This window comes from Solanum lycopersicum, chromosome 3 (assembly GCF_036512215.1).
Source record: "Solanum lycopersicum chromosome 3, SLM_r2.1".
Lineage (NCBI taxonomy): Eukaryota > Viridiplantae > Streptophyta > Magnoliopsida > Solanales > Solanaceae > Solanum > Solanum lycopersicum.
In genome coordinates, this window is record NC_090802.1 from 10004581 (window position 1) to 10028665 (window position 24085).

Sequence of the window (24085 nt, forward strand, 5' to 3'; positions counted from 1 at the left end):
TATGTTTTATACATTTGGGCATGAGTAATATATTAATGGAAATAATATTGAGCACCTATATGAGGATTATTTTAGACAACTCAAAATCCTCATAAATCATGTATGCCAACATGAGTAAATGATGTACTGTGAACTCATAGCACATTTGACACTCGAAACTAATACTTAGTGCGACAAATCGAGCTTTTTCACGTGGATATGATATTCTTTGATGTTGAAAAGGTAAAACACTTTGGAGCTAAAGATAGAAAAAAAAAGGAAAGAAAATAAAGTTGAAGCCAACACCACGAGCCCAGATCGACTGTGGTCCAGTTGACGAGCCGTGTGAGGGCTCATGGAAGGGAGGCAATGAAGACCTTTAGATGACCACGTAAAGAACGAAGACATGGACCCCCAGAAAAATTACGCTGATAAATAAACATGTACTACTTAATTAGCTAACATATCCATAGTTTAAATTATCTACCACCCACAACCACCTTTTAGCTATAATTATGAGCGCCTATCTCATGTCTCCCTCTCTATCACCTCTCTCCTCTCTTCTGCATATACATACACAATGAAAATGACACACATAGAAATACAATTTATCTCTCTCCATTCTCTATCCTCTCTCGCTCACCCCTCATTCTTCTCTCAATCTCGCTCACCAAATATACAAATACATACGTATACCAATTACGTATGCACAATTACCTGACATATATACAAACAAAATTCACTTCTCTCCACCCTCAGCCCTCTTGCTTGCTTCTCTACTCTCTTCCAATCTCGCTCATCTCTCTCCTCCCTCTAACATGTAGTTATAAATTGTAATTAGCAAACTATAAATATGGAGCATAAGTTATTTAATGGCTATTTGTAAAATTTCCTCATGAACCAATAGCAAAAAACCAATATCATCTTTTCTAATTGCAATTTATCGATCGTTTCGATTTCTACACCCCCCACCCCCACCCTAATTCTTATAATTTATTTAGAGAACACTACCTTAGCCTAAAAATAAACTGTCTGAAGACGACTACCTTTAAAACGAACTGTCTGGAGACGACGACTACCTTTTAACCCATTTAACTCTATTTTTATTGGTCTTTTTGAGCTCAACTCTTAGGGTCAACTCAACAAACAGGCCACAACCCATCCTGTAATAATATCAAATAAGTAGGGTTGATTTTCCCACCCCTACATCAAACCAATTGTCGTATGACAAAAAATAATTGTAACTTAACTAACACGGCCTTTATATGAAAAATTTGTTCGATGAAATAAGTTTTAGAGAACAGCTCAATAATGTATAATATAAATCCTAGATATTGGTGGGTATTGGATGATACACAGTTGGAATAACTTCAACTACACCAACAACAATGCATTAAAGCAAAACTTAAACATAACAAAAGATTAGAAACAGTAAAAAAAAACTGATGCCATTCAAAAGTCCATCAGTCAAAGGGGAAAATGGCAGTTCAGGCACGAACGAGCGTTCACTTGCAATCAATTATATTACTCTCATACCCGCCATATTTTATCTCAAGGAAATGCTTGGATTTGGCTGTGGTACGTCAACTGATCTCCAGAATGATTTCTTGCTTGTTCCAGTTTTCACTTATCACTCCAAACAATCAAAGGAACTATGTAATTGAAATAGGACTGGAAACCAAATATTTTAAGAGTCTTGAATAGTATAAAATAGGTTTCGCGAGTTGCACCAGCCAATACCAAGGTACTCTTGAAAATAAATGGGGGTCATTCCTCACAAATCAATAATTAGTTGATCGAATTCCTCTTGGATTCTCACCTCCATGTTCTCACTTCCAGCGAATCAAGTCCTTGGAGGATGACAAAGTACTGTAGGATCTGATGGTCCTCCAAAACAGTATATGGAATAATCAGCAACTACGAAATATCAAATACGGTACTTTGGGATATCAAGCTTCCAGAAATCATGTTGTGAGCCAGCCACAGGGAAGTTGTGACATCTCATCCATATTGTAAAGCAGAGGATAAATTGGTATGAACATGAAAACCTACATGGTATAATTTGTTTGAAAAGTGAGTACATCCAATGAACAAGATTACTAAATTAGCTAAAATATTGATAGGACCATTAGGATGAAAGAAATATATACTAGCACTTGCTTAATCCTTAAGCACTGTTTCAACCAAAACTAACAGTTTCAAAAGAAAACTTCAAGACAGATGCTATCAGTTTCAATCGGCACCTGTGATGGTAACATTTATTTCATCTACCTGGTTCACAAATAAAACCATTGAGCGTAGCTTAGGTAAAAGAGTAAACATGAAAAGAACCGCTTGATTACAGTATAAGAGTCCATTTTATTCATGTATAAAAAGTTGTATTAGTGTTATTATGTTCGGTAGAAGCTTTATATTAGGTAGAAAAGTCAACAAAACTTATATCATGTTTGGCTGGTATGATCCAAAAAGTTGTATAAAAGTTATCCATGTATTAATTTTATACGGTGTTTGATTACGTTCTTTGTAGTCCTACATAATTATATAATACCATCATTAACTAATACCTACATAACTAATACCCGCATAACTAAATCCAACATAACTAAACCCTGCATAACCACATAACTAATACTTTCATAACTAATACCTGGATAACTAAACCCTGCATAACTAATACCTGCATAACTCTAACCAGTAAGCAAACGGTCCTAAGGGGTTTGTACCATGTTTGGTGGCATTCCTTTGCTATATATAAACTTCAACACATCAAAATACGGTGTTTGATTATCAATTTAGAATCCCGCATAACTAATATTCCCTCCGTTTCAATTTGTTTGACTTGTTTTGACTTGAACCAGAGTTAAAGAAAGTAAAGAGAACTTCTGAATTTTGTGGTCTTGAATTAAAGATGTATACATACCTTAAACATTTCATCTGAAAAGTTGGAACTAAAAAGATGTCAAAAAAGGAAAGAGACATTCTTTTTGAAACACTCATAAGGAAAGTAGGACAACCAAAGAGAGTATTATATAAGTTATGAGTGAATCTACGTATTGTTTTATGCAGGATGGAAAATGGAATAACAAAACCTTGCAAACCCTATATAACTAATTGTTGTATTACTATTACCTGCATAACGCTAATTAGCAATCAAACCATCCCTAAGAACTGATGACTGCATTCACAACTTTTTTTTTTGAAACTGGTAACTTGACTGCATTGACAACCTTGACAACCCTAGTATGTAAATCGACCCATTTTTTACTTTTTGACCTGAAATACACTGACATTGCCTCTTTAGTAAACTTTTTTCTAATACAACGGCTGCTTAGGTACCAAGATGAAACGGAAGAAATGTTTCCGCATTTTTTTTCTATTGATAACACTGAAATCCCCGAGAAATGTTCCCATTGTTTATTCATACCAAGATTATAGCCTCATCCTATTTCAAATATTAAACTCAAAAGGTACATAAACTTACTTTATAACAAAGAGGTTCAGTGTTTGATTAATAGATAAAGAGTGTCACAAAGGCTTAAAAGTAAGTTCTACATAGTGGTGTTTAGACCTACTTTGTTGTGTGGCAGTGTTGGCCAATAAAGAATACACATGTTCAGAAGAAGAAGGTTAGTCGAGATGAGGATGAGGATGCCTAGATGAATGTGTGGGTATACTAGGAGAGATAAAATTAGGAACGACATTATACAACAAGGTTGGAGTGGCCTCCTGGGGGATAAGATGAGAGAAGTCAAACTGAGATGGTTCGAACACGTGAATGGGAGCATACATGCACCAGTGAGGAGGTGTGAGAGGTTGGCTATAGTAAGATTGACGAGAGGAAGAGGTAGACCGAAGAAGAACAAGAGGGAGATCATTAGACATGACATGACACATCACATCTTCTAATGAAGACATGATACTAGATAGGAAGATTTGGAGGTCGAGGATAAGGGTTGAAGGGTAATAGGTAGCTGACCAATATAAGTATTAGTTAGTATATGCGTAGTATTCTCCAAATTTTCACTATTACCTGATGTTTCATTTGTTCTGTTTATCTTGCTACTTTGCTGCCTGCTTTTTATCTTCCTATTGTGTTTTGATAACATTTGTTTTTAGCACCCCCACAAAGGTAGGGGTAAGGTATGCATATATCCTACCCTCCTAAAACCCTACTTGAAGGATTACAATAGATTTGTTGTTGTTGGACATATAGGAAGTACAAAGGAAATATAAACAATGGATCCTCTTTAGTCCCTATGACACCGTAAGTGTATAAAGACGGATATCATGGAATTTATGAAATCCGGAGAGAGAACGTTGAGACGACATTAGAATGGAGCACGAGGCTAGCAGAGCTTGCTGCAGTGCCAGCTTGATTGCTTGTCTTATTTACCATTTTCTTAGCGGGTGTCCAAGCCCGTAGTCACAATGCCTCCTTCGCAGAAGCCATCACTGAGCTGACCAATATGATTGATAGTTTTAAGTTTACTATTTGCAGTTCTCCAAAGACACAAACTTGGGGCTGGAGCAAAGAGCCACAAAGGAACCTGTCAGGAACGGTATACAAAGGACAGACTGAATTATAAGTGCTGGCTTTTCTGCAGTTTCAGGCCCAATCCTTGGGACATGAATGCACAAATTTCTTAAATGGAAAGGGTTTTCCTGGGCAAGAAACCAACCAACTTAACTTACAGTTTTCAAAGCTCAGGACTACAGCAACTTGCAACTTCACAATTTATGACTTCACCCCAGAAGCTGCGGGAAAGATGTTCCTAAAATATTCAGGAAAGGTGCAAACAATGACACTGATGTTAGAAATGCATTGCCTTTATGCCACTGTTAACTACTCATTAGTCATAAGCCATATCCAATTGGACAAATTCATAATATCGATCATCTGCCTCAAACTAGGCCACTGTTGCAACATCTCGATTGTACAAGGCTACAAGACAAAGCGTACCAATTAATACTACTGATCAATCAGAATCACTAAACTTAAGGCATCTATTCAAATAAAAGCCTTCTCTTCCCCTGTCAACCCCACTCTTTTACCATCTCAAACTGTTCCATCACATTTTAAGAACTTCCCGATTCCTCACTCTCCTTCTCTCATGAGATAAGATACAAATATATTGAAAAAGGAGGGATTCTATCCTTACAAGGACATGAAAAGACAGTCCCTTACATATAACAGGATTAGCAAACATTTCCCATTTCTATTCTCTGCTTTTCTTGTTCCTTCAATCTGTCCATGTACACTCGAGCCCTCTCACCCAACTAGCAGTCATCAATATCTTCTTATTATCTCTTTATCTCACTTCCCATTCAACCAGAAATTATCACCTCCTCCACCATATCTGTTCGCTTCCCTTGTCATGCCCCTGCCTCTTCAACAAACCTTACCCCTCCCCCTATTTAGTCTAGCGCCCTCGCTTTCCTTTTTTCTCGAACTTACTTTCATTGCAGAAATATCCTTCCCAATTCTTTATCAGGTTTTCCTCTCCCCTCTCCTCCCTCCCCTTCGATATAGAGAAGCTCCCAATAACCATAGGTTAACACCAGGATTGACTTTGAGTCCTCAGTTTGCCCATAGTTGGGCATTAATTAACCAACAGTATACAAGACGAGGTTTCATGATCCATGATATTTGCAAATAATGTGCTAATTGACAAAACCAGCTAGGGTATCAACCAAAAATTTGAACTATTAGGATAACCAGTGTTGCCTCAAATTTGAAGCTATATGCCGCAAAAACCAAAATCCTGATCAGTGGCCGTAAATATAAAAAGAATGAAAAGAGAAACGACAGAACAAACTATAGCCAGAAAGTACCTAAAAAATACTGACTATATACAAAGAGCGCCCATGTCTGGTGGCCTTGCATCAGATTGTTTTGAAGTCGTAACATTGACAGGGGGAACTTTCTTTCCTTGCTTTTTATCTCTCCGACCCTTTCCATAATCAATTGTATGGTTGCTGTAAATACACCATTGCATGAGAAAATGAAGAGAATCAAAAATCCAAGTGGCCAGAGCATTAAGCTAGTTAGGAAACAGAACATGCTGCAATTGATTATTTTGACTTCAAACCCAACATTATATAGATGATTTTTTAATTTAATCCAAAAGAAAACAGTTGGAAAGATAGATACATGTCCCTAAGCTTTATAGCTATATAGTCATAATTGTGCTGTCAAACTTTATAATTGGAGAGCCCACAAATCCGCTAATATATATTTAGCACAGAGGAGCAGAGTTTCCAAAATTTTCATATTGAAAGCTCTCCAATATATCCTTGTACACTACTGCAAATACATTCTAGTGCAAATATATGCATAATAGAAGAAGAAAAACACATGCATGGAACAAGCAGAAAGCATCCCACAAGTTACAACAAGCTAACGGCATTAGCTGTAGAAAAAAATTTGCTGCAAAAAAGAATTAACAAAAGAAACCTCAACAACATTTAGGAATAAACAAAAACACAGGTGATTATTGACAACCATACTCTGTAAAGCTAGTAGGATGCTTTCCAGCAACTGATCCACAGCAAGACTTGTATTTCTTCTTTGAACCACAGGGACAGGCCTTATTTCTTGGAATTTTCTACAGCATCAAACGATGATGAAGCTTTGATTATTTAAGTAACAAAATCCAAGTCAAGTTTCCAATTAGATACGTACTAAAGAAAAAAAAAGTACATTTAAAAGATACAAAAGGATTCAGGTTGTTTTACCTTTTCATCTTCCAGGGAGGTGTGTTCATCAGAAGCTCCTTTTACACTACAGTCAGAGGAACCTCTTTTACAAGGTGAGTCTCCAGATTTGATAGCATGCTCTCCTAAAGACCCTAAAAAGAACGAAAAGTATAAGAAGATAGTGCTGGTACCAACACTGAATGCACTGAAAGCATAGTTGAACCAGTTCTCCCCATCCATGATAGACGCACGCAATAGAAAAGTACTTTTAAAGTGTTTTTCTATCGGGATGTATCCTGCCTGTCAATTAATGGGCACAACGAAAAAATTATCACCTTTTTCTCTGGCTCTGTGACAAGATTCTGATAGCATTAAGTGGGTTTCATAACATTAAAGATGTTTCTTCCCAACTTAGCAAGCTCTATAATATTACTGGAGTAATAGGTGCATGGTAAGAGGTCAACTTCACAGAGCCGAGCTAAGACACATTCAAGCTCACTGAACACCAAAGCAGGAAGGATGGGTTTCCCAGAGTGAGAACAATTGTCAAAGAGAACTTAGAAAAGAGTATCCACCTACTACAAAAGTTACGATAATAATGACAAGTAGACGAAAAAGAATACTTCACCTTCATATCTAGCACCCAAGGTATTAAAATATATACTGTCTCCTTCTACTATGCATTCAGGCAGCCCCAAAAAAGGGGCTACTGTGCAGATGATTGCACGTTGAACATTACCGAGTGATGAGTGTATAGGAGAAAAAGCTATCTACCTATGTCCCACAGCCCTCACTATCTAAGATGACACAGTCGCTTCCCTCTCATGTAGACAGATTTATCATAGCAGTTGGAAGATGTGGAAACAACTATAAAAAACTTGATTTGGCTTTTTCGATTAGGTCAAGAAAGTCAACTAGCAAAGCATAACATAAAATGAATGGTTCTCTAGCTCCTATTAAGGTAAAATTTTGACTACATGTTACATAGCTAAATTGCTCGGACTCTTCACTTCTAGTGCCACACCCGCGTCGACACGATGTGGGTGTGGGATCCGTACCCGATTTGGTCAACCGATCCTGGGTATTTTGACCAAAATCGACAGATATTCAGGACAGATACCTATGATTTCCGTAATCAAAACAAAAGCTAAGGTGAATTAAAAAAAATGCAATACCTTGTATTGAGAAATTTCTATGCAAGTCCTTAACCTTTTGTCTCCTTCTGGTTTTCTTCTCTCTATCAATATTTTCTCCTCGGAATAGTTTATAAGTTCTCCACATAATGTCTCATAATTTGCCATATAACTCTATTTTTAGCAGAATTCCCGCACCCATATCGTTACTGGATCCATACTTCCAAATATTAAAATTCAGATTATGTTGCATCTGACCTCTATATCCACACTTGTATAGGACACCTGCAGCCGAGTCTGAGCAACCTAGTCACATAACACTGAAATCTGTCCATTTGTTTGAACTAGTTACATCTAAAGAGCCAAACAAGTTCCTCTCTTGACCACAACTTTTAAATTTCCTTCTATTATTTCTAATCCTAAAGTTTAGTCCCGAGTATTACTCGCATAGCTACAAATTCTATAAATTTAAACTAGGTTAGTCAATTTGGATAAGATGACCAGGCATCAAAACTCAAAACCAATAAAAGTAGAAAAAAAGGGAAAAGGAAGAATGTGTCACCAAAGAAATTTCACTGTCAATCCTGATTCCTGGGCAAGCCACTACCATACGGACAGAAGTCTGTATTTTTCCAATAAAATTCATTAAAATTTGAATATCTATCAGGTTGACACGAGTATGTCAGTCATGTTGAATAACAATCTTCCTGTTTCTATTTTTCATGTGCTTGGGACACCCTGATGATTATGAAAACCAGACTTTACATTGACTGCAATCTCAGCAAGACGCAATATGCATAATTATTTTAAAAGCAAGTGGAAAAGAACTGACTGGCCATTACCTTGTGAAGTGCTTGCCAAAGAAGAAATGTTATCATTTGCATCTAACTGGTCCTCGGATCCTTGTTCTGCGATCAGAAATTCTATTGCAGCATCAACATCACCACCAACTTGTCGTAATACCTAGAGAAGAACAGATATATAAGAAAAAGAAATCAAATACAGAGATATGTAGGTTTCTTTTAACGCTCAACAGGTTCGACATCATCGACTAAGGAGAGAGCAATCAGCAAATAACCTGCTCCACTTTTTGTTTGTTATCACACCCACTTCCAGCCATAACCATTTTGACTGATCCTACTTGAACCATATTTCGACTAGTGTCTCCCTTAGACTTGGCAGCAGCTATAACTTCACGAGATTTTGCTGAAAGATCAGCATCAGCCTTTAAATAACTGAAGGTCATTAGAATTCTTGCATGAAATCCTAACTCATTGTTATAATATTGCTATATCTAACACAAAAAAATAAGAAATTGAAATGCTGTAAACCTTGATAATAATCGGGATAGCTGGTCCAGTGCAAGAATCTTCCCTTAGCCGAATGCTATTGTAATGCTCTCCGTCGTGATAAGAACTGACAGTAAATAAGTCAGTCAGGCAGCATATGTGTACAAAATATACAAAGGGCCTAACAAGTAATGGATGAAGGGGAAAAGAAGCACAAAAGAAATGCCAAAAGATGCTCCTTTTCAAGCCAAATAAGTGGCTCTTGCTTCAGTAGGCAACCAATTATCTCGGAGGGTTATAGAGGACACCACTATAGTCATTAGCTGCGGCTAATCAATAATTTATTAACAAATCAGAAGTGGAGGTTAACCTCCACATGATCTGAACGAACTTTGTTATTTAATGAAGATATACAAAACAGTCAGACAATCACCTTACAGTAAAAAAGCTAGAGAAGGAGGACTCCCCATAATGGAGAAAGAAAGAGACATTATTGGACAAAAAAAAAGAGAGAGACATTAATGTTGAGGAAAGAAAAAGGAGGGAGCCAAGCTTCTTATAAAACTTGAACTGTCTGCTATTTCACAAGACCATGTCTATTCATATAGGATTTAACTTTTGCCATGGAACAAGAGAAAAGAAGGTGTATACTGAATATAACCTTAAGTCTCTCAAAGAACCAACGAGATAGAATGCTCTTAACTTCACAACTACTTGAAAAGCAAAGCAAAATAATGCAGATTAAGAAAAAGTAATTAAAAAAAGTATTTAAAATGAGTTTCTTGTGTTTTAACTGATCCCCTTTCTGTAAGCAACATCTGTGTGCATGCACAATAAAAGAGGGGGAGAGACCGAGATGTATATACAGCAGGATCAAGTACTTAGAAAAATTACATCACGTTTCATGAACTTTTTCAGAATGCTTGTATGTAACAGCAAAAGAGAATGATCTACATATACCTGTTTTTACTAGCGAAACATCTATTCTGCCTACTACCCCTACCGCCACCCCCACTTCCACTCCCAGACAAACGAAGACTCTGAAGTGAAGAAATAAACAGCAAGTGTGACAACAACTAGGAGAGTGTTCATGGAGGAATAAGGTTGCAACACTCAACTGGGTCTTTGACAGAAAAGAAGCTTCAAAAAGAGGAGATAGAACTAGATATCAAGCACTGGGGCGTATCGTGCATTAGCACTACAGAAAACTTGCTCATCCACCTTCATGAAATCCTCTTTTCACGATAGATGGATGTAGTTAAAAATACAAAATTAGACTGGCCACAAGAGAAAATAAACCAAGAGGAAAATTAAAACGACTTTTCTCATCCACCTTCATGAGATCCTCTTTTTACTCTAGATGGACGTAGTTAAAAATACAAAATTAGACTGACCACAAGAGAAAGTAAACCAAGAGGAAAATTAAAATGACTTTTCTCATCCACCTTCATGAGATCCTCTTTTTACTCTAGATGGATGTAGTTAAAAATACAAAATTAGACTGGCCACAAGAGAAAGTAAACCAAGAGGAAAATTAAAACGACCTTTTAAGGTCAATAAAGTACCAGATTGTCTATTCCAATTTCCGCATAGATGTCTTTTCTTCACCAACAGCTAATATACTAAAATTCATCTACCATAAATGCCAATTTTAAATGATCTAAGTGTATTAATGAAAATGAGTTGTATCAGTCCTCCAACAATTTTATCCCAGCTATGAAACATTCATGATATACAAACCAAAGAAATTCATACAGTGGACTGGAGGGGCTCTAGATCATCCAAAAGCATAAGCAAGTGAAATCTCATATTCTTTCCAACACTTACAGATGAAGCATCCGAGATTCACGGTTGTCAAAATTCTGTATGTACCAGCGAGGTGACATATGCTGTCCACATTGGATTTAAATAATCAGTCAATCAAAAATCCCTTGGACATCAGGTCAGTGCACTACGAAGTGAGCAACTTTGATGATTAAAAAACTAGTTGTTCTATATTGTGAAGACCCGCTTACGGCTTATCAGAGGGATAAAGTAGGGGGAGAAAACGTACTCGGTGGATGCATATATTGGTATGAGTAACAAGAGAAGCTGCTTGTAATTCCATATGTCCAGCCCAAGTGCCATCCTTCTCCATGGACTCACAATATTCATCAAATGGTACATCATCTTCAATAAAAGGCTCAAACATATCACGGTTATTCTGTTAAATATAGATCCACTATTAGTTTACCTTAAAAAAATTGTTTTGGTGTTCTAAGTACTAGAGTACATGACATACAACAGATAAAAAAGGCAGCCGGTGCACAAAGATTCCCAGGTTATCAGGGTCCACGGAAGGGACACAATCCAAGGGGTGTGATGTAGACAGACTACCCTAATGCAAGCATTAGTGACTGCTTCCACGGCTCAAACCCATGACCTATAGGTCATACGGAGACAACTTCACGTTGCTCCAAGGTTCCTCTTCCTGACGCGTAACAGCAGATGTAGGAATCAAAAACAAAGACAAAAGTTCATAATGTGACATCGGAAATCATATTTTGAAACTTCACCCACTCAAAATCGCATCAATAACAAACAACAACAACATACCCAGCATAGTCCCACAAGTATGATCTGATGAGGGTAGAGTGCATGAAGACTTTACCTCTACCTTGCCAGGTAGAGACGTTATTTCCATAAGACCCTTGGCTCAAAGAGAAATCACATCTATAACATCACAAAATACAGGATATTCTTAAAGAAAGCATGTGTTTCCTCGATCATCTCAAAAAATCTATGTTATTTTCAATCTATTCCGGCTTTGCTATTAGTAAGCATTGTGGAAAATATTCATACCTAAAACAGGTTGCAATAAAGTTTATTAGCAACTATTACTACACATTTCTAAATCAAAAAAGCCAGCTGAAAACAAGTAACGTAGATACCAAATATGTAATAACAACAACACGGTATAGTCCCAAGAAGGGTATGGGAGGTAGAGTGTACACAGACCTGATACCACCCTTCTAAACGATAATAAAATTAATAATAATTTTTCAATAGAAGTTGAAACAGAAGAAATGGCTCCAAAACACCGTCACCAGAGATTCTACTACCCTTCTCAACCCACCCTGCACATTAGTCACAGGATAGATCTACTGTAAATATCAAACTATAAAAATAATGCCACAAGGATGGCTCAGTTCTTCCTGGACAGACTGGGATATCTATCAGAGTACAATATAGATAAGACTGGCGATTTTGGCGACTTTGGTGACAAATAATGGGATATAATCTCAAATAAGAGAACAAAGTAGCCCCTTGAGACAGAAAAAAGAAAAGGGAGTAAAAGTCAATAGCTGCGGATGCTACATATTGCCTTGTCAAAATGGAAGTACGCCTCAATAGAATCGCAATTGATCCCATCCAAGTTAGACTATCAACACAATTAAATATCATGACCTTGCATAACGTTTACACAAAATCATCTATCATATCAATAGAAATAAGTACTTATAAGTATTTCCTACTTGAACAGGAATAGGAATAAGAATAGAAATAGGAATACGAGTCCTAGTCGGAAAAGGGTTCCAATGTAGTGTCTATAAACACGGTCTCAATGTAACAATTAAGATACACAATTCAATAATATTTCTTCCAATATATTTCTCACATGGTATCAGAGTATTGGTGAGAATTTCAAGTCACCAGTGTCAAATTTCGGTGAAGACGGTGGGACTGATTTATGTCATCTTTCATTCTAAAGATGTTGTGAAAAGACAACACCGTCACGAGGCTCGGGAAGCTCAGGCGACCAAACCCCATCCAGACCCACTAGAAAGTACCCTCCCACGCACCCACGCGCTGATCGGAGGTGGCAATTTTTCGGCGAGATCTGCTCATGTGCCGGCGCGTGAGTGCTGCTCCGACCCTTTTTTTTGAGCTATTTTTTTCCAGTTGGGTCACCCAGTATTTTCGACCAGAACCTGGGCAGTTTTCTCCAGATCCGATCACCGGAGTTAGGGTTCCGGTGATTTTCAGGCAATTTCCGGCAAGTTTCGGGCGAAATCAAAACTTTTAGGCTACTTTAGGTAGATTCCGATAGTTTCCAGCAAATTTCTTACTATTTTCAAAAAGAATAGTCTTTCTGGTGTGATGTTTTTGGCTCCAAAAAACAGGGATTGAAAGTTCAAGCCTTACAATCACTTCAGGACCATTAATGGGAAGTTCAAACTATTTAGCTTGGGCTTCTTCAATTGAGTAGTGGTGCAAGGGTCAAGGTGTTCAAGATCACTTAACAAACAATGCTTGTGTCGTAGATGAAAAGACAGTCTAATGACGATGGTGCAAAAGCCAAAGCACAATAGGAGAAAGTGGATGCCCAATTATGTAGTCTCCTTTGGCGCTCTATTGATTTTAAGTTGATGCCCTTGTTTCGCCCATTCCAGACATGTTATTTAGTTTGGAAAAAGGCACGTGCTTTATACACTAATGACATATCTCGATTCTATGGTGTGATATCTCGAATGACCAACTTAAAGAAACAAGAATCTGATATGTCTACTTACTTGGGACAAGTACAGGCAGTCATTAAGGAATTTGAAACATTAATGCCTATCACTACAAACGTGGATTAGCGACAAGAGCATAGACAGACTATTGTCTCTAGTTCTTACACTTGCTGGACATCCTACTGACCATAACTCTGTACGTGACCAGATTCTAGCCAGTCCCACAGTTCCCTCAATTGATGAATTATTCTCTCGTCTGCTTCGTCTTGCTGCACCTCCCAGTCACAAAAAAATTCCATCACCCATTTTTGACTCCTCTATTCTCGCATCTCAAACCACAGAAAAGCGTACATACCAATCTATGGAGAATCGTCGAGGGGGAGGACGTTTTGGGAAACCTAGTGTAGTCATTATCATGAACCTGGACAAACTCGTGACATATGTTATATTTTGCATGGTCCACCACCCAGTTATGATCCTGTTATTCTAAAGGAATATAATGAGTTCCTTCGAAATCGCGCAAGTAAACAGACATCTTCACCAGTAGCATCTGGTGCTCAACCTAATCAACCAGCCAATAATGCTCATATTGCTCAGGCAGAATATGACGAGTTCCTTCAATATCGTGCAAATAAGCAACATCTCTTTAAGCATTTTCAGACTAAAGACCTTGGCAGATTGAAGTATTTTCTAGGTATTGAGGTTTCTCAGTCTAGATCAGGTATTGTTATTTCTCAACACAAGTATGCCTTAGACATTCTTGAGGAGACTGGGATGTAGACCTATTGACACTCCTATGGATCCGAATGTTAAACTTCTTCCGGGATAGAGAGAGCCACTTAGTAATCCTGAAAGGTATAGACTGTTTGTGGGAAAGTTGAATTATCTCACAGTGACTAGACCTGTCATCTCTTTTCCCGTGAGTGTTGCAAGTCAGTTTATGACTTCCCCTTGTGATAGTCATTGGGAAGCAGTTGTTCGTATTTTGCGATATATAAAGTCAGCTCCCGGTAAAGTACTATTCTTTGAGGATCATGGACATGAACATATCATTGGATATACAGACGCTGATAGGGCAAGATCATCCTTTGATTGACGTTCAACATCCGAATATTGTGTTTTAGTTGGAGGTAATTTGATGTCGTGGAAGAGTAAGAAACAGAATGTGGTTGCTCGATCTAGTGTAGAATCAAAATATCGAGCAATGTCGACAGCAACTTGTGAGCTAGTTTGGATCAAACAGTTGCTGGGAGAACTAAAATTTGGCAAAATTGATCAGATGGAACTTGTGTGTGATAATCAAGCGGCTCTTCATATTGCATCAAATCGAGTGTTTCACGAAAGGACTAAGCACATTGTGATTGACTGTCACTTTGTCAGAGAAAACTCTCGGGAGATATTGTTACAAAATTTGTGAAGTCAAATGATCAGCTTGCAGATTTGTTCACCAAGTCTCTCACATGTCCTCGTATTAATTACATCTATAACAAGCTAGGTACATATGATTTGTATGCACCAGATTGAGGGGGAGCGTTAGAATATAAATAAGTATTTATAAGTATTTCAAACTTAGAATAGAAATAGGACTGAGAATAGAAATAGGAATAGGAATTCTAGTCAGAAAAGGGTTCCAATGTTGTGTCTGTAAATAGGATCTTAATGTAACAATAAGATATACAATTCAATAATATTCTTCCAATATATTTCTCACACATTAGTGCCTTAGAAACAAACTAGTTGGAATTAATTATATGAACCCTCTGAATACTTCCTCAATCCTCAACTAATTTAGGAGTTTTTGTTTGTTTTAGTTAAGGGTTTTTAGAGTATGTTAATAAACTTAAAAGTGTATCACATTTGAACATAATTTAAGCTATGTAGTCTGGATAGGAATATGGAGATCATATCTACTACAGATACCGTAGAAAAATAAGGACCTTTTGAGAATAAAACTGGATCGCTCTCTTTATAATATTTTTTAAAGCCCAAATCACCATATTCTTTGGAATCCAAAAAGTAGACAGCTTCAACCTTGCCCCCACCCTTTCTTTTTTGGGATCTGATATGAAACCCTAAGTAGTAATTGTAAACTTTCATGTGTCTGAATCCCTAGTTCAGTCTGATTTTTAGACATACTAATCCCTCCTCCTATTTATCACAACCATTCGAAGATTTCCTTCTTTGTTTATCTTTATGATTTTGCAAATTATTCAGCAATCCCTCCAAAATTTTATTTCGACCCCGATATCACTCTTGTACCTATTTTTTTTCACGCAACAGGATACTCACAACCATAACATAAATGAGACGAACATGATAGGTACAGAATACTATTTCTAGGATATCCTGAGTGCAACATGCCTTGAATGGACAAGATTGCATGAAAATAATTCCATCTCACTTGATAGTATATTGAAGCAAAACAAAGTCTTCTAAAGAATCACGTACCCTGATAAATTTTACAGTCATAGCTCGATATTTCTCATGCTCCTCCTCATTGCCTTCCAATTGATCACCTAATGCCCTGCATAATCACAATGATTTCTTTAGACTTTATTCCAGCTACAGTTACTATAACATGTATCATGAAAATTCCAAGAAATAACTGGGTATTCAATAATTAATACATTACTCTGATACATTCAGATGATGAACTCACAAGAAGAAGAATCAACTCTGAACTTCAAGATATCAATGAAAATGATGGAACTCTAGTTTAACAAAACATCATGCTTTTCAACAACCTCTCACCAAGAAATCACCAGAATCCGGGTGGTGATATTATCCAAGCTTAGCATCCAAGGGAGTGGCCTAGTGGTCAGTGAAGTGGTTGATAACCTGAGGTCTCAGTTCAGAACTCAGTGGAGACAAAAAAAAACTAGGTGATTCTTCCCATCTGTCCTAGCCTTGATGGACTTACCTGGTACCTGTTGGTGGTGGTAGGTAGTAGGTATCCCGTGGAATTAGTTGAGGTGCGCGAAAGCTGGCCCGGACACCACGTTCATAAAAAAAAATATTATCCAAGCTTACAAGATGAGAGAAAAAGACAAGGAAGAGCAAAAAATACTTAACTCTAACTTCCCAATGATTAATATATTATCATAGAATATAATAGGAGTAGGCTCCAAAGGATCCCTTAAGAGATTCCAATCATTCAAACAACAATTTCAAATCCCTCTGATATGTTTGCAAGAACCAATGGTAGATAATGGGAAGATTCAAAAATACAAAAGAAAACTGGGTATGCCTCAATGTTTTTTCAACTGCTCCAATAAAATCTAGATAATTGGACCTCCGAAGTAGATCTATCATTCAAGATAGAGAGCAGCATGTCCTGATCAAGGCTAACTACCTCAACAACCCTCCAATACGTCAACCATTGTCTATGCTAAAGTTTATGCTAAAAGCACAGAGGAACAAAGAAGGGAGCTTTGGCTAGATCTTAAAGAAAGAGCCAATAACATTCAAGGAGCTTGGGGACCGATTGGTGATTTTAAGGTAATTACTTCCAGTGATGAAAAAAAAGGAGAAAAAAGGTATAGACCGGAAGAAAATCTATACTTCATAGAATGCCTCAATGATAGTGGTCTTCGAGATGCAGGATACACAAATTTTCCTTATACTTGGTGTGACAGCAGAGATCCTCCCATCACCATTTCAAAGAGTTAGACAGGCTTGTTTATGACAGCTTGGACTGATACAATTTCCAACACATCACTTACTCACTTGTCCAGAGCCTGCCCTGATCACGCTCCTCTACTTTTCAAAATAAGCAATGAGATCGCCTCTCACATAAGAAAATTTCAAGTTTCATAATATCTAAATTGAATACCAAAATTATCTTCAACTCCTTTACTACTATCCCCATTCAAGTGAAAGGACTTATGAACATGGATAGATGGAACCTTCACTCATTTATGACAAGCCAAACCAGCATAATTTTTAAATTAGGCACTAACATCAAAAGTCTCTTTACAAAGTTTGATATTCCAAACTCAACATGTAACTTTTTACGCATGCAATGACAACCAATATGTAGAAAAAGGACAATCTTACTAAGCACAAACCTGAAGAAACAATTTCCATCTGCCGTCACTTGTATAATCTTTAAGCCCAATGCATCAAGCTGAGCTCGAAATTCAGAAATATCAGCCTGCTTTCCATGCTTTTTAGCCTGTCGCATACAGTAACATACACAAAACAGCACATATACTCAATACTGATAACAAACAAATACACTCAAATTTGTGAAGTAGAATCTACTCATATTAAGCTAAGTTAGAACGAAAAATCATATACACCAAGTAATCAACAATGAATTTTTGCAATCCCAAATAAATTGAAAACAATTATATGAATTTGAGGTAATCTGAAATACTTACATGAGGTTGTTTGTTAGGTTTGGATTTTTGATGCTTCGTTTTGGCCATCTCGTCGATTGGTTATTTTTCAGTTCGTCTGTCAAACGCCGACCGGCGACTGGTGTTGTGTTACGGTCTCTATTGTATCCTCCACGGAAAATTGCACACTTCCCGAAAAACCTCTACAGAAAAACAAAATTAAACAACATTTGCTTATCATTGTATTGTTTTTAAAAATAAATAGATAAATATCAAAAGTTTTAAGTTTGAAAAAATATTTTTGACCTCTTTTTTTATTTTTTTCAAGAAATTTCACTAGATAGTCCTTGTTTTATTTTTTAAGGCAAATTTTATATATAGCAAATATCAAATTTTTAATTTTAGGCTATGAATTTTTTTTAAAAATTACGTTTCGTAGTAAAATATGAGTTTGCTACGGATGTTTTTTTCTGTATAATCTTAAACGTCATTTATACATTTCATACAGTTATACTAACTAGGTATATGTATGAAATTGTTGTATGTTTATTCGAATCTGTCAGTTATATACATATATCTATTTAGTGTTTTTTGGTGAACTATATAATTGTATAGAATTGTTGTATGTTTATACGAATTTGTCAGTTATATACATATACATACTTAGTATTTTTGGATGAATTATATAATTTTATAAAGTTTTAATTATATACAAGCTTTTGAAATAATTTGAAAATGTGTATAGCCTAAAACTGAAGTAGCTAGAATTTGTATAAACATATGTTCTGTTTGTTGTTGAAATTCTTAAGCTTACAAATGTATATGTATATAATTTAATTTTTTTATACAGAATTTCTGAAAATGGCTTCATTGGCTATTTTGGTTATGCATTCTGGTAGATGGGGCAATGACAATTGTTACGTCGATTATACAATTGAGGGGGTGATTTTTAAAGAAATTTCATCGTGTAATAAGTTATATAATGTCACTGCAATGCAACTAAGGATCGATATGAATGTGATTAAACTCAAAATTGAGTATAAAATTGAAGAAAGCAACACACCCATGTTGATTCCCAAAAATCAGAATGGATTATGAAGAGGAGTGAAAAGGTAGTTTGAAAAAAATTGACAAAATTAGATGAGTTTTTGGCGGTATCTGAAAGTTTTGAAATACTTCTGAAGACCGCAAGGACGTGCTAAAGAAGTTTGAAATTTGAAATTGAATTTGTGGAGAATATTAAGGAGAAATTGAAGGAAATGAGTACAGATTGTATTATAATATGAAGGGGAAAGAGTAAAAAATGATTTTAATTTTGGGGAGATATTTTATACAATAATTGACCGAGAGTTTGCTTATTAAAGGAAATAAATGAAAGGTAAGTTACTCCATTTGATTACTTTTATTAGTTTCTCATTCTCTACAATAATACCATTTTTTATCCTACTTTTTAAAAATGAAAAGTTACTTTCTCTATTTTAATTTATTTGAGATATTTATATTGAATATCCAATTTTAATCTATTATTTTTTAAAAAGTTATATAGTTATAAACTAAAGATATGTCATATTTACTAAATGTCTTTTAATTTTGTTGTCTAAAATGTATTTTTTGAAAAGTTGAAATTAGGAATTACTAAAAAGGAAAAGAGTCATTCTTTAAGTATGTCAAATAAATTAAAATGGAGAAAGTAATAAATATGAATATTCACAAAAATTATGTTCCTCTTGCTTCTTTCATCGATTGAAAATAGCTAGTGGGTTGGGTTCATCAATAAAGAGTGTTGATTGCTTATTTACCCATTAGATTGTCAAGTATCTAAAATCTACCTCTTATAGAGGTTATTTGTATTTGTATCCAATAATTATTGAGATGACCAAGAATCTATATATGTTTTGCCATGAGGTATATGACAGTGTGAATGGTAGTTGAAATGTGAAAGATTTCGTGAAATCGACTGTGAATGATTCAATAACCTTATATCGACAAAAGGTATAATCAGATTTGAAGTTTGTGCTATCAGCCTAGGGTGAGACTTGTATCTCTCATACTATGCTTGCATGGAAAGAGAGGGAAACAGAGTTTGGAATTTTTGAAGGCAATAATATGTTTGCTAAGAAAACTTTGTAACTAGTGTGGTTTGAGAGCAAGATAAATGTTGTGTATGATTTTAATGTTTCGTTAGTTGTAAGAGTATTTGGCTTTAGTGGAACACTGTGAAAAGTATGCGTGGCTTGATAAATCGAGTATCTCTATGATTGTAAGGTGGATCAGACTGGTTGATTGTGGGTAGATAAAAATCAAAGAGATGGAGTCATATGAATGGAAATGTTTGATATGGACACTGTGGAAGAAATATTTTGTGGCATTCGACCTCAAGTCTGTATATTCTTATGTGACCACCTACTTCGTTATAGACATGGTTTAAAGTATGTTTCATTACTTATACTCGCACATGTTTTCATTCTTGTAAGTGGATCCTTAGTGGCGGATCAAGTGTACTGATCTTGCAATGTCCTCTTGGTAAGGTAGGATGCTTGTGCGAGTTTGGTCATTTTAGATATGGCAAAAGTGGTGTTGCCTTAGAGTAGTCAAAGTTTTCCAGTAGTTTTATATGTGTCACTTTCCTTTTAAAAATTTATAGAAGAGCTACCATGAATATTTTTAGTTGTCCGACGGTCTTAATATTCATCTCGTCATCGGGGTCTTAATTTTTAGTGTTTTTAGAGGTTATATATGCTTGAGTGTATCTCTCTCTATATTGTTACTCGATTATTTCCTCATTTGAGTTAGATAAATTTGATTATTCCATGATGACTACGCGATGTGTAAAGATCATATTTTTATAGCTTGAGTTGCTAGGAAGATTATTTGGTTGTAAGAATGAAATCTTGACAAGACCTGTGATGGTTTCAGTATTATGAGTGCGGGTGGTTGGTTCAGATTCACTTCTAGTTGTAGCCAGTATCGAACCAAAAAAGTTACGTGGTTATATGAAAAAAAATTGCCCTAATAGTTGTGGTCTGGGATTTCGGTTTAGATTGGATTCATGAATTAATATGTGGCTATGTAATCATTCATGATTTATAGGAAAGTTTGATTCAAATATTTAGTATTTAGTAGTTGATTTTGATGGAATAGTCTTGAGGAGGAGCTCACTTGGAGAGAACAAAACTAACTCTAGAAGATTATAACTCAGGCTTTTGGAAACGTCGACTATTATTACTTCTTCTTTTTTATGTTGGAGGGAGCATAGTTTTTAGTGGCGTGACACTTTAATGACCCGTTGGGCCATTTTAAGAACTAGTTCTCGCTTTTTCATAAAAGACTCTTCCCAAAAAATTCTAAATGAGAATCTTCAATTACTCGTTTAACTATGATTATTTAATTTTAGAGTACATTTTAAATATTTAATTTTAGTAAGTGGTTAATGGTCCTATTCCATAATTCTTTAAGGAAAAGTTATGCATAATGGCAAACTACTAATTAAAATAAATAACATAGCTACTGTTTCATTTATTTCCTTTGAGTAGCTATAGTTTCACATATCTTGCTACTAGCGGGTCCCACAAATAAAAAAAAGGAAGTCATTTCCTTTGTACAATTCACTTCATCTCTCTCATACCTTTCAATTTCTCCTAACTTCTCTTCACAAAATCAGTTCGAATTTCATATCTTCACTATTACGCTCCGCCAAAACCTCTAAATCAATTAATGTTTTTTCCAATTTTTCTCATATATTTTTTATTTTCATATGAAATCATAATCTATACCTATTTTTCACTTATACAATGAATGAACATACTCCTCCGACAAGATTGACAAGAGGTATACATTTGCATGAGAAATTTTTTGTTAAACCACCATCATTTTCCTTGGGTGTAACTCAGAATTTTTGGAGAGGTTGCAGATTCAATAATCAAATCCAAAGAAATTAAAGACATCATATCCAAATTTAAGAATGAATCAATCAAACTGGATGAAATTAGTGCAAAATCAAAGTAATCAGGAATTGTTGCGGGAGGTGACAAAGGTCGGTACGATGCTAGTTCAAGTAAAAAGAGGAAGTGCCAGTTCAAGTAAGAAGAGGAAAGGAAAAGCAATTGTATATTAGCCATTAGGTTAATATATAAACTTATTTTATAAAGAATTTGTATATTATAGTTGTTTTTGGCTCATTGGAGAAAGATGAATATGAAGAAGTTTAGGTATTTGTATAATCATTGATTTATATACATTATTGTATATTAGTCTTATATTTTTTCTGTAAATTTTTGTCTTATATCTGTTTATTTACATAGATATGTACAACCATTAGTTTTAATATACAAACTTATTGTATAAATAGCAGTATTTATTAGGGAAAATGGTCTGAAAAGTATTTCAACTTTGGTTGAAATCATTGTTACGATACTAAATTTTATGAAGGACCTTTTACCCCCTGAACTATTTAATAGTGTATTTTAAATGTATATATGTGCCCACGTGAACATATTACTATTATAATTATGCAATATTTTTTAGAAAAAATTACTTGGATGAATGCCTTATAATAAATAATTATTGATTTTAGCGACACTTTTTATTTATTACCATTTATAGCAATACTATGTTAAATTTGCAATATGCATTAAAAGTGAATTAAGTATGCAGTATATATGTATTATAACTATTTAAAAAAATATATTATGCTTGTTTGATAAGAAGTTGACACATTGTATTATAAGTGTACTAAAATGTGTGATAAATGTATTATTTATCAATAAACCTTGTATTATATGTGAATAACAAATTATTTTTTGTAATATGAACTAAAAGTGTATTATAAATGTATTAAAAGTGATAAACTGATAAAAATTGTTATTGCTAAATGGTAAATATTTTTTATTTATAGTATATTTATTAGTTTTCCTTATTTGTTATGTCGACATGTGGACATATATACCTTTAAAATACACTATTAAATAGTGCAGAGTGTAAAATGTCATTTTCATAGTTTGATATCCAACAACAAGTTCGATCAAAGTTTAAATATATTTCACCTTTTCCCCTAGTTATTATAACAATTTTACCATATACAATATTAACAATTATACAATTATGACATTATGAGAAGCGGAAGTCTCCAACTAATGCCACTTCTACCATATTTAAATGAGAAGAAACACATTTCAACTAATAACATTTTTAATATCAAATACATGAAAAGTAAATAAAAAAATTGTCACATTAAAAGAATTTGCATAATGCTAAACTTAATTATCGAAAAAGTTCGCGATAATATTTTTGGTATATATCTAAGAAGAAGAATTAGGAAAGAATAACGTGATTTTTTATGAGATTTGTTAGTTTTCTGGATGAATTAAAATAGAAGGATGAAAATTGTTCACTTTTAAATAGTTAAAGGATGTTTTCTGCTAAGTATGATACTTTAAGGATGTAATTTAAGTTTAAGGTATAGTTTAAGAATGATTTTGGCAAAAAACTCTAATATATAATATCAATATAAACATGGTTATGTTATATGAAGATAAAATTAGTGTTATATAGAATTACTACATGTACTTTTTTGTATGTTCATTTATACAAATCTATATTCTTTTAGCCATTAAAATTAATATACAACTTTCTCTGTTAATAGAATTACAACAATCTCACTACATATACAATATAAATAATTATACGATTAAAATGTGTTGTATAATGCATAATCTTATTTATATCTTATAGGATAAATTGAATTATATCTTATTTTATTTAATTCGTTAATTGTATTTGTGTCATATTTATACACAGTAAGTCATAGTTATGGATATATGTATATTTGAGTAAAACTGTATATGCATTATTTTCATGGTGCTAAATTTCTAGGCAAACGAGTACCCAATTACAATGGAGTCACTACTGATGAAGAAGTCGTAGAAGAAAAGAAATCTTTTTGCGTGAATTTCGCTACTATCTTCCTTTTTGTAATAGAATTTATAGCAACTGTTTATTAAATTTATTTAGAAAATAAAATTGTATATAGCTTCGAATGAATCCTGAAATATACAGATTGATAGCTCCATAACAAACATAAGATTTGCTATGGAGCGCAGTTATGCCAACTACAATTATAATATACAAATTTGATTTTTATGTTTGCTAAATGT

General features: G+C 34.8%; 1 protein-coding gene across 5 annotated transcripts; it reads right to left on the reverse strand.

Moving 5' to 3' along the window:
* Window positions 1-1217: 1217 nt before the first annotated feature.
* On the reverse strand, window positions 1218-18177 carry LOC101248175 (OVARIAN TUMOR DOMAIN-containing deubiquitinating enzyme 7). 5 transcript variants are annotated; one of them, XM_004234617.4, is made up of 12 exons: window positions 17976-18177; window positions 17661-17767; window positions 16042-16117; window positions 11151-11300; window positions 10925-10986; window positions 9140-9224; window positions 8887-9033; window positions 8651-8771; window positions 6715-6827; window positions 6487-6584; window positions 5812-5955; window positions 1218-2027 (listed from the first exon to the last, which is right to left on the reverse strand). In XM_004234617.4, exons 1-11 carry the CDS (start codon window positions 18021-18023, stop codon window positions 5826-5828), a joined length of 1137 nt encoding a protein of 378 aa, XP_004234665.2. In that variant the 5' UTR covers window positions 18024-18177; the 3' UTR covers window positions 1218-2027; window positions 5812-5825. The 5 variants fall into 5 exon arrangements, with proteins under 5 accessions (XP_004234665.2, XP_010317795.2, XP_025885622.2 ...); XM_010319493.3 differs by having other exon boundaries at window positions 6715-6818; window positions 17976-18175; XM_026029837.2 differs by lacking the exon at window positions 10925-10986 and having other exon boundaries at window positions 11151-11266; window positions 17976-18175.
* Window positions 18178-24085: the final 5908 nt, after the last annotated feature.

What these genes read in the sequence shown, in the direction of transcription:
- LOC101248175 (XM_004234617.4), bottom strand. Translation starts at nt 18,023, where the DNA reads ATGGCCAAAACGAAGCATCAAAAATCCAAACCTAACAAACAACCTCAT. An exon ending in GATGGAAATTGTTTCTTCAG is followed by an intron (nt 16,118 to 17,660) that starts GTTTGTGCTTAG and finishes GTGATTATGCAG; the next exon opens with GGCATTAGGTGATCAATTGG. An exon ending in CCAATATATGCATCCACCGA is followed by an intron (nt 10,987 to 11,150) that starts GTACGTTTTCTC and finishes CAATGTGGACAG; the next exon opens with CATATGTCACCTCGCTGGTA.